The sequence below is a fragment of the Bradysia coprophila genome (genome assembly GCF_014529535.1).
Source record: "Bradysia coprophila strain Holo2 chromosome X unlocalized genomic scaffold, BU_Bcop_v1 contig_26, whole genome shotgun sequence".
NCBI classification, from domain to species: Eukaryota; Metazoa; Arthropoda; class Insecta; order Diptera; family Sciaridae; genus Bradysia; species Bradysia coprophila.
Genome location: NW_023503313.1, coordinates 5,048,064 through 5,060,205, shown reverse-complemented (window position 1 = coordinate 5,060,205; position 12,142 = coordinate 5,048,064). Strand labels below are relative to the sequence as shown.

The 12,142-nt window shown below is 36.0% G+C and overlaps 1 protein-coding gene across 2 annotated transcripts in view; it reads left to right on the top strand.

Annotated features, from left to right (window-relative positions):
* The window catches only part of LOC119069158 (ras-related and estrogen-regulated growth inhibitor-like protein), a 53,964-nt gene that overhangs the window by 31,614 nt on the left and 10,208 nt on the right, over positions 1–12,142 (top strand). Inside the window, exon 3 of one of the 2 annotated variants that reach the window (XM_037173062.1) lies at positions 2,643–2,699. The exons of the other annotated variant lie outside the window; for it this stretch is intronic. Coding sequence (XP_037028957.1) covers positions 2,643–2,699 — 57 coding nt within the window. The remainder of the gene's footprint in view (positions 1–2,642; positions 2,700–12,142) is intronic. 2 annotated transcript variants of the gene reach the window in all.

The window sequence follows — 12,142 nt, the reverse complement described above, 5'->3', positions numbered from 1 at the left end:
AACGGGTATTCTGAATATCGATGTCTGTTATAAGTAAAATTTGTTTTTTTTTGTTTCACAAATTCAATGTACAAATTAAACGTCAAGTCGTAACATGGAAAAGAAGTACGAATGCACCGTATGTACCAAAAAATTTCGCGGAAAATATGAATTGGAACAGGCCATTTTCAACGTATCCATTTTCGGCATCGGGGAATCTGGCACACACGATCATAGTATGCGTCCTTTTACTATATGTAACGAAAAGTCATGACTGTGCCAGATTCGCCTCCTAGAGGTGAATCTGGCACAGAATAAATTTGAATGGTGTGCCAGATTGCCCTACGCCCCATTTTCGGCGAATTCAACAATCGTGGCTTCGAAGAATCTGGCACACGCATTTCCTAGCTTTTTAGTGAATTTAGCACACGTAATGTTTGTGTGCCAACTCATTGAAAATTTTAATCGAATTCCAAACCGTTAATTAATCGTAAACTAAACTTGTACCCAATTTCGTTTCGAACAAGCCAAAAAATCCAGGCCAGTAATATTGTTCCGGCGATATTTTGTCCACCCTTGGCGATAATATAACCCACGACTGAATTACAACTTTTAACGCCCGGGACCACAAAATCACACAGAAAATGATATTGTCGCCAAGACATCGTCCCGAAGATGATATTGTCGCGCCTATTTGATTTTAATTTCGTTCACTGCGTGATAATGTCACCTTGGGTAATATTATTGTCCAGTCTCGTAATTTCTGGGTAATCACATCGACAAGAGGGTGATGTTATCGTTGTTTGAGCGATATTTCTAAAAGATAATATTATTTGTCACTATCAATCTGTAACTGACCGAAATACTGTTTTTCCTCATTCGTTCAATTATAAATCAAACCGAAATAAAATTAAAGTAAAAGTTGTAACCTGGTACACCACCACACACCGCTATCATGTAAGAGAAATCATATTTATCCATTCATAATGATTGAGTATCAAAATCAAATGCATAATTTAAGAAGAGAAGAGGAAGACAAAAAAAAACCAACAACCTCCGAACGAATAAAAAATCAGCAAACATTCATATCTCAAGCATAAGACAACAAAACACTTCCTCATCAGTTGTGTGTATCTATACACCATGCCATGGTTACTTATTTCATGAACTCATTTGACATTTTCCACCAAATAGATGAATACAGCCTTACATAACCGTATATAATTTCATTCTAGATCAGATTCGCGGTAATCTTAATTACACCTTTTCCAAACATACTTTACGGCACAAATAACAAAATTTCTTGAAAAATACACAAATAACCTATTAATAACCGTCAATTTCAAATCTATTATCATATATATTAAATGGTAAACATATATATATCTATACCTCTCCGGTAACGTCCATTACTAACCTAAGGAAGCAAACGAGCAACGCATATTATATTTTATGTTATTTACTTTTGTACACTCTTTTAATACCAAACTAAACGAATGTTTCCAATGATTGTTTTGATGTAATTTAAACTGTGCTAACCACATTTTGTCTAATAGATTTTACAATATAAGACAATTTTCGTGTAGGCGAAAAACACAGTTAAGACGAACGTCAAAAAAAATTGCATTGGACGGACATATAGCCTTTTCTATATAGGTATAAATGTAGTACATACCAGAGGATTGGTATAATATAAAAGGTGAACATATTGGTCTGTTCACGCAATACTACTATTTTTTTTGAGTGCGGTGTTGTTGTTGCTGCTTTTGTGAAGATATTTTTTTTTTGCAAAAATTTTCTAACGATATTGGATTGAGCCACCGGAGAGAGGAAGAGAAGAAAACGGCCATTGGAGTAAAACTTTATTTAATGATAAATGATGGACATTATTGACCTAGTATCTGTTTGTTTTACTTAATGCATATTAATCTTTTTAGCGTGTTATGTGCATATGGTTTCGCTGTCGCAATTTTACTATATTGGTTAGTTATAGTGTGTACAGAGTTTTCTATTCATAAAAAACACGATGGAAAAATGATTGAGCTTGAAACAAAAAAATATGCGATCAAGTCGAGTGAGTAACTTGGCGAAAAACAAATTAATTTCTAAGACGTGTACACGCAAATCACTTGTGCGATATGACAAAAACATTTGGGACATGTTTTCGAATTATGTTAAATTGAACTTTTAACAACCTCGGTTACACACACGTATCATTTTCTTTTTAACATTAGAAATGTATAAATATGCACAGCGATCGAATTATCTTATTATGCACTGCGTACACACAGCAGAATGTATGGCAATATTAATGGAAACGGAAAAACCATTTTTTGTGTAATTCAGAATGTTTGACTTTGTCAGAAGCTTGTCGGTTGTCAGTGTAGGAATTGAATTTTGTAATTTTCTGAACAATTCGAAAGAGATAAACGAAAAAAAAATGATCGCCAGTGGTATCCTATTTATGGTCTCTGGCAGTGCGAATGTTAAAACCTACTGCATTTTGTGTCTTAATGGTGAAGAAGATAAGCACGAAAATATAAATACTTACAACGTGGACATCTGACTTCTTGTAGATATTATTGGGTATATTATGGTTACTCAACTCACTTTCTTGTTATTAGGTTTATTTTGTCAATTTATCGTTTTTATTTTGATTCTAGCTGTCACCGTTCGTTACCTCACAAAGCGCTTCATTGGTGAATATAGTTCCTCTAGTGGTAAGTACAATAGTATGTTACAGTTTTGTTTGTTTAAATTTTTACTGCAATTTTCATTAGCTTTAAGTTTGAAAGCTTTTCTGTGAAAGATATATATTGATATATATATATATATCACTTTGGATGATAGAAGGATGAATGAACAGACCAAATCATTATACTTTGCCGTTGCTTGCTTTTTTTTAAATATTCCTATCTAATATTACAATCGAACTGTTTTTGAGTATTTTGAGTTTTTGAGGTGGCATCCATTTCTGCATAATATTCGGTTATTACCGTTATCAATGTTTTAGGGATGGAAAACCTATAAAATCCTCTATCGAACAAAAATAAATCATGAGAAAATCTTTTGAAAATTTTTGAAAGCTAGAAAATACTCTCGTCGGAAAATCTTCAAAATCAAAGAAAATCCTCAGCAAACTAAAAAAAAGTCCTTGAAATTTCAGGAAAATTTCTCAAAACTCATTTTTAGCCCCGTACGAAGTACTGGGGGCTTATAAGATTAATATGCCGTTTGTAACACGTCGAATTGGAAGGAGGCAGTAAGGGCGAAGCATTTGGTTATGTTAATAGATGACGAATCCGCAATAAAAAAAAATGTCCGTCCGTCTGTGACCCCTCTAGCTTGAGCAAATCACAACCTTTTTTCAAAATTCTTTTTTTCCCCGATTGGTATCGACAAAAGTAAGGTCAAGTTCGAAAATGGGCATGGTAGGGTCGGCCCTTCCAGAGCTAGGGCCCTATAGGTGTTTTTCAGTCTTTCGACTATATCTACCGAAATACGCACGTATTAGCTGCTTGTGATATATCAAATGAAGGGTATTGACGAGTAGAACAAAGCTGCTGAACATTGTTTTTGGGTAAGATGCAACGTGGGCTTGTTGGGAGGGCTCAAAGGTCGTTCCTCGGCCCTAAGTATTTTTTGCACATAAATCGAGTAAATCTCATCCGATTTTGCTAGTTTTTGTTTGATTTGAGAGATAATTGAATGCCGAATAGAATTATAGCAAAACAAGGCATCAGAACAGTCGGAGCGTTTGCTGCGACTTAGCCCCGTACGATCCGTAATCCTATTTCGTCCGTAACCATAATACGTCCGTAGCCGTAATACGCCCGGAACCCTAATACGTCTACAACCCTCTAATGCGTCTGTTACCAAAATGCAAGTCAAGTTGGGCATGGTCAAATTTACTGAAAGTGTTCATTTTTAAAATTGCGCATAGCGCAATTACGAAAGCCCGTACGAAGTACCTCTCAAATAAAACCAACAATTTACGACATTATTTTATAAACCCAAATTTTTTTGCCAACTTTCCATTGGGTATTCAATTACCTCTCAAATAAAACAAAAACTAGCAAAACCGGTTGAGATTTACTCGATTTATGTGCAAAAAGCACTTAGGGCCGAGTAGCGGCCTTAGTCCAAGGGCCGCAAATTTGAAACTTTTTTTGCCATCATTCTATTCGGCATTCAATTATCTCTCAAATGAAACAAAAACTAGCAAAATCGGATGAGATTTACTCGATTTATGTGCAAAAAACACTTAGGGCCGAGTAGCGGCCTTAGTCCAAGGGCCCAAATTTGAAAAATTTTTCGCCACGTTCTTTTCGGTATTCAATTACCTTCCATAAAAAACTAAATCTAGCAAAATCGGATGAGATTTACTCGATTTATGTGCAAAAAACACTTAGGGCCGAGTAGCGGCCTTAGTCCAAGGGCCCAAATTTTAAACTTTTTTCGCCACGTTCTTTTCGGTATTCAATTACCTTCCATAAAAAACTAAATCTGGCAAAATCGGATGAGATTTACTCGATTTATGTGGAAAAAACACTTAGGGCCGAGTAACTACCTTTGAGCCCTCCCAACAAGCTCGCGTTGCATCCTACACAAAAACAATGTTCAGCAACTTTGTTCTACTCGTCAATACCTTTCATTTGATATATCACAAGCAGCTATTACGTGCGTATTTCGGTAGATATCGTCGAAAGACTGAAAAACACCTATAGGGCCCTAGCTCTGGAAGGGCCGACCCTACCATGCCCATTTTCGAACTTGACCTTACTTTTGTCGATACCAATCGGGGAGAAAAAGAATTTTGAAAAAAGGTTGTGATTTGCTCAAGCTAGAGGGGTCACGGACGGACGGACGGACGGACGGACGGACGGACGGACGGACGGACATTTTTTTTATTGCGGATTCGTCATCTATGAACATAACCAAAAGCTTTGCCCTTACTGTCTGCTTCCAATTCGACGTGTTACAAATGGCATATTAATCTTATAAGCCCCCAGTACTTCGTACGGGGCTAAAAAGTTTCAAATTTGGGTCCTTGGACTAAGGCCGCTACTCGGCCCTAAGTGTTTTTTGCACATAAATCGAGTAGATCTCATCCGATTTTGCTAGATTTAGTTTTTTATGGAAGGTAATTGAATACCGAAAAGAACGTGTCGAAAAAAGTTTCAAATTTGGGCCCTTTGACTAAGGCCGCTACTCGGCCCTAACTGTTTTTTGCACATAAATCGAGTAAATCTCATCCGATTTTGCTAGTTTTTGTTTGATTTGAGAGATAATTGAATGCCGAATAGAATGATGGCGAAAAAAGTTTCAAATTTGGGCCCTTGGACTGAGGCCGCTACTCGGCCCTAAGTGTTTTTTGCACATAAATCGAGTAAATCTCATCCGATTTTGCTAGTTTTTGTTTGATTTGAGAGATAATTGAATGCCGAATAGAATGATGGCGAAAAAAGTTTCAAATTTGGGCCCTTGGACTGAGGCCGCTACTCGGCCCTAAGTGTTTTTTGCACATAAATCGAATAAATCTCATCCGATTTTGCTAGTTTTTGTTTGATTTGAGAGATAATTGAATGCCGAATAGAATTATAGCAAAAAAAGTTTCAAATTTGGGTCCTTGGACTAAGGCCGCTACTCGGCCCTAAGTGTTTTTTGCACATAAATCGAGTAGATCTCATCCGATTTTGCTAGATTTAGTTTTTTATGGAAGGTAATTGAATACCGAAAAGAACGTGTCGAAAAAAGTTTCAAATTTGGGCCCTTTGACTAAGGCCGCTACTCGGCCCTAACTGTTTTTTGCACATAAATCGAGTAAATCTCATCCGATTTTGCTAGTTTTTGTTTGATTTGAGAGATAATTGAATGCCGAATAGAATGATGGCGAAAAAAGTTTCAAATTTGGGCCCTTGGACTGAGGCCGCTACTCGGCCCTAAGTGTTTTTTGCACATAAATCGAATAAATCTCATCCGATTTTGCTAGATTTAGTTTTTTATGGAAGGTAATTGAATACCGAAAAGAACGTGTCGAAAAAAGTTTCAAATTTGGGCCCTTTGACTAAGGCCGCTACTCGGCCCTAACTGTTTTTTGCACATAAATCGAGTAAATCTCATCCGATTTTGCTAGTTTTTGTTTGATTTGAGAGATAATTGAATGCCGAATAGAATGATGGCGAAAAAAGTTTCAAATTTGGGCCCTTGGACTGAGGCCGCTACTCGGCCCTAAGTGTTTTTTGCACATAAATCGAATAAATCTCATCCGATTTTGCTAGTTTTTGTTTGATTTGAGAGATAATTGAATGCCGAATAGAATTATAGCAAAAAAAGTTTCAAATTTGGGTCCTTGGACTAAGGCCGCTACTCGGCCCTAAGTGTTTTTTGCACATAAATCGAGTAGATCTCATCCGATTTTGCTAGATTTAGTTTTTTATGGAAGGTAATTGAATACCGAAAAGAACGTGTCGAAAAAAGTTTCAAATTTGGGCCCTTTGACTAAGGCCGCTACTCGGCCCTAACTGTTTTTTGCACATAAATCGAGTAAATCTCATCCGATTTTGCTAGTTTTTGTTTGATTTGAGAGATAATTGAATGCCGAATAGAATGATGGCGAAAAAAGTTTCAAATTTGGGCCCTTGGACTGAGGCCGCTACTCGGCCCTAAGTGTTTTTTGCACATAAATCGAATAAATCTCATCCGATTTTGCTAGATTTAGTTTTTTATGGAAGGTAATTGAATACCGAAAAGAACGTGTCGAAAAAAGTTTCAAATTTGGGCCCTTTGACTAAGGCCGCTACTCGGCCCTAACTGTTTTTTGCACATAAATCGAGTAAATCTCATCCGATTTTGCTAGTTTTTGTTTGATTTGAGAGATAATTGAATGCCGAATAGAATGATGGCGAAAAAAGTTTCAAATTTGGGCCCTTGGACTGAGGCCGCTACTCGGCCCTAAGTGTTTTTTGCACATAAATCGAATAAATCTCATCCGATTTTGCTAGATTTAGTTTTTTATGGAAGGTAATTGAATACCGAAAAGAACGTGTCGAAAAAAGTTTCAAATTTGGGCCCTTTGACTAAGGCCGCTACTCGGCCCTAACTGTTTTTTGCACATAAATCGAGTAAATCTCATACGATTTTGCTAGTTTTTGTTTGATTTGAGAGATAATTGAATGCCGAATAGAATGATGGCGAAAAAAGTTTCAAATTTGGGCCCTTGGACTGAGGCCGCTACTCGGCCCTAAGTGTTTTTTGCACATAAATCGAATAAATCTCATCCGATTTTGCTAGTTTTTGTTTGATTTGAGAGATAATTGAATGCCGAATAGAATTAAGGCAAAGAAAAGTTTCAAATTTGGGCCCTTGGACTAAGGCCGCTACTCGGCCCTAAGTGCTTTTTGCACATAAATCGAGTAAATCTCAACCGGTTTTGCTAGTTTTTGTTTTATTTGAGAGGTAATTGAATACCCAATGGAAAGTTGGCAAAAAAATTTGGGTTTCTAAAATAATGTCGTAAATTGTTGGTTTTATTTGAGAGGTACTTCGTACGGGCTTTCGTAATTGCGCTATGCGCAATTTTAAAAATGAACAGTTTCAGTAAATTTGACAATGCTCAACTTGACTTGCATTTTGGTAACAGACGCATTAGAGGGTTGTAGACGTATTAGGGTTCCGGGCGTATTACAACTACGGACGTATTATGGTTACGGACGAAATAGGATTACGGGTCGTACGGGGCTAAGTCGCAGCAAACGCTCCGACTGTTCTGATGCCTTGTTTTTTTAATTTTCGATATTTATTGATTAAACTCAAAATAGAATCCCAAAAAATATACAGTGAACGACATCTCAAATGTCTCACTGTCATTTTTTTCAGAGAATGTCATTATGAATTTGCAATGACACAATAAAATTCTCAGAAAAATTTGATAGTGAGACATTTGAGATGTCGTTCACTGTATGAAAATCTTTGAAAATCCAGAAAAAACGGTATAGAAAATTCTGTTGAAATCAGAAGATTTTCTTTTCGATAATCCTTTGCCAACAAAATTTACGTCGCGTTAAGATTTCCCAGACAGTAGGAAATTCTATCGCATACGGTTTGGATGTGTTCTTAGAGTAAAATCTTTTCACCTAGAGATATAATGAATTTTAGAGCAAAATGCACCTCTGTCCAAAATAATAATTTTGATAATTTTGGATCGGTATATAACTTCCAAACAGTGTCGTAGAATCTCCCACTTTTTTAAAATTTGCCTTTGAATTTTTCTAGTTTTGGTTATGGCGACCAAAGTATAATAAGTATAAGCGTGACACTCGCCCCTGTCGACAAATTTGATTATCTGACTGACATCACCAAAATCGAGAATCATTTATTTCTAATATCAATGTCATGTGTAATGTTGCATCAGAACGTTTGAAACACCTCAAAGCTGTGGAAAATGTTTGACTGTGTTGTTCACTTAATTATCTATATTTATCACGAGCAAAACTGTTGTAAAGGAAATATTGAACTGGACCTGCTATCAGTGTAACCTGTCCAAATTTATTTTAAAAACGAAAAGAAAAAATCCATCCACAGGCGTGAAGAAAAATACCTATTATTAAGTCCCACTTCAGCATGGAACAATGCATTCCACGTAAAAACTTTCGCCCCCAGGCGCATACCATCCTTTAATATTAATTTATTTAAAAAATCTGAACATTTTCGAGACATGGTGTATATTATTATGGACCAGAATGTGTGTTTACAACTCTGTTAGCCTCATTTTAACACATTTTATCACTTTAGACTAAATGTTTTTCGTTTTATTATTAAGTTGTATGCGAAGCATTTAAATTATATTAATTGTTGCATCTCGGTATTTTGCCCATTTTAATGCGAAAATGTTTACGATTTCGTGAATCATTCTTCGTCTGCTCGTAGCTCGTTTGTGATGAAAGAGGATCTTGTCAGTAAAATTTTAATATTTGAGTCGTATAAATATTGTTCGTTGCATCAATTTCCATTAAATTACCAATATTTTCGGTTTATATCATTATTTTCAGAGCTTTTCGCATTTAAACCGTTTAAACTGACCAAACGAATAATAATTAATTGAGTTTTGCTTGGAAATCAATGTAACCGATCAGAAGATTCCTCTGTTGCATAAAACGTTGTATGAATCTGGGTGCGGCCTCGTATCATAATTACACATCTAGAACCTAATAAAGTACTTCGCACTCGACTATTTAACTATTTCATGACTAGAGTTAAAAATATGAAAAGGTTATTTTTCGTATGAATTATCCGAGGGGTAGCCGAGGTCGATTAGCACGCAAAAAGGTATTACATGCTGAGGGCGTCGAAAGTAGTGCTTGAAATATGAAAAGTACGGTTTTCGTCGGATGTAGCATTTAACAAACTTTGAACTAAATAATTTTGTTAAGGACGATTTCATACCCAGCAAGAACTATTTGAAACAATGTCCCGTACCTAAGTCATTAAGAAGACAACTTAGAAACCTTCCGTAACACGTCAAATAATGGACCTAATACACTGTATTGAAGTGAACTCAAGCGAACACTGACATAAATTGAAAAAATTTATTCGCAAAAAATATAGGGCTAGTAGATTAATCAGGACCCTAGTTAAATCAGCGCTCCTGTCTGGTTAACTTTACTCTATCGTGACGGAATAGGTTTGTTCGAAGTGTAACATCGAAATGTCAATCGTCATCCACAAACAACATTGCCTAACAAAATGTATGGAAGTGCGTTGAGGTTATGGCTCTGTGGATGACGTTTGAAATTAAAATGCACTTTACACCTGCACTTTGAACTGATCTATGGGAAGATAATTCCACTTTTTTTTATTAAACCTGAAAAAGTGAAGATATCTTCCTATTCACGCCGTAGGTGTGCCTAAAATTTGAATTTTAAGTGAACTATTCGATGAAAAAGTGAACCGAAAAATACATTTCAACGCTTCATTGTATGAAAATGACTCTACGTTAGAAAGACCTCCGCACTTTCCATTTTGAATTTCGACCGCACTTACGGCGTGAATTGACTGTGTGCAGTGTAACAATAGTTCTCCTTTTTTAGTTCAGATTTCTTGATAAACTTTTCAAAAACTTGAACTATTGTGACACAAGAAATGGGAAAGTAGTTCCATGACAGACTTCTCAAATGCTATAATGGTCCAAAAATGGTTTAGATTTATGGAAATCTGTCTATTTTGAATGAATTCTGGTGGCTCAGGTTGTGGTTCACTAAAAATAGGCAGATTTCCATAAATCTGTCTATTTTGGATGAATTCTGGTGGCTCAGGTTATGGTTCACTAAAAATAGACAGATTTATGGAAATCTGTCTATTTTGGATGAATTCTGGTGGCTCAGGTTGTGGTTCACTAAAAATAGGCAGATTTCCATAAATCTGTCTATTTTGGATGAATTCTGGTGGCTCAGGTTATGGTTCACCTAAAAATAGACAGATTTATGGAAATCTGTCTATTTTGAATGAATTCTGGTAGCTCAGATTATGGTTCACCTAAAAATAGGCAGATTTATGGAAATCTGTCTATTTTGAATGAATTCTGGTAGCTCAGATTATGGTTCACCTAAAAACAGACAGATTTATGGAAATCTGTCTATTTTGGATGAATTCTGGTGGCTCAGGGTATGGTTCACTAAAAATAGACAGATTTATGGAAATCTGTCTATTTTGGATGAATTCTGGTAGCTCAGATTATGGTTCACCTAAAAATAGGCAGATTTATGGAAATCTGTCTATTTTGAATGAATTCTGGTGGCTCAGGTTATGGTTCACTAAAAACAGACAGATTTATGGAAATCTGTCTATTTTGGATGAATTCTGGTGGCTCAGGGTATGGTTCACTAAAAATAGACAGATTTATGGAAATCTGTCTATTTTGGATGAATTCTGGTGGCTCAGGTTATGGTTCACTAAAAATAGACAGATTTATGGAAATCTGTCTATTTTGGATGAATTCTGGTGGCTCAGGTTGTGGTTCACTAAAAATAGGCAGATTTCCATAAATCTGTCTATTTTGGATGAATTCTGGTGGCTCAGGTTATGGTTCACCTAAAAATAGGCAGATTTATGGAAATCTGTCTATTTTGAATGAATTCTGGTAGCTCAGATTATGGTTCACCTAAAAATAGGCAGATTTATGGAAATCTGTCTATTTTGAATGAATTCTGGTAGCTCAGATTATGGTTCACCTAAAAACAGACAGATTTATGGAAATCTGTCTATTTTGGATGAATTCTGGTGGCTCAGGGTATGGTTCACTAAAAATAGACAGATTTATGGAAATCTGTCTATTTTGGATGAATTCTGGTAGCTCAGATTATGGTTCACCTAAAAATAGGCAGATTTATGGAAATCTGTCTATTTTGAATGAATTCTGGTGGCTCAGGTTATGGTTCACTAAAAACAGACAGATTTATGGAAATCTGTCTATTTTGGATGAATTCTGGTGGCTCAGGGTATGGTTCACTAAAAATAGACAGATTTATGGAAATCTGTCTATTTTGGATGAATTCTGGTAGCTCAGATTATGGTTCACCTAAAAATAGGCAGATTTATGGAAATCTGTCTATTTTGAATGAATTCTGGTGGCTCAGGTTATGGTTCACTAAAAATAGACAGATTTATGGAAATCTGTCTATTTTGGATGAATTCTGGTGGCTCAGGTTGTGGTTCACTAAAAATAGGCAGATTTCCATAAATCTGTCTATTTTGGATGAATTCTGGTGGCTCAGGGTATGGTTCACCTAAAAATTGGGCAGATTTATGGAAATCTGTCTATTTTGAATGAATTCTGGTAGCTCAGATTATGGTTCACCTAAAAATAGGCAGATTTATGGAAATCTGTCTATTTTGAATGAATTCTGGTGGCTCAGGGTATGGTTCACTAAAAACAGACAGATTTATGGAAATCTGTCTATTTTGGATGAATTCTGGTGGCTCAGGGTATGGTTCACTAAAAATAGACAGATTTATGGAAATCTGTCTATTTTGGATGAATTCTGGTGGCTCAGGGTATGGTTCACCTAAAAATTGGGCAGATTTATGGAAATCTGTCTATTTTGAATGAATTCTGGTAGCTCAGATTATGGTTCACCTAAAAATAGGCAGATTTATGGAAATCTGT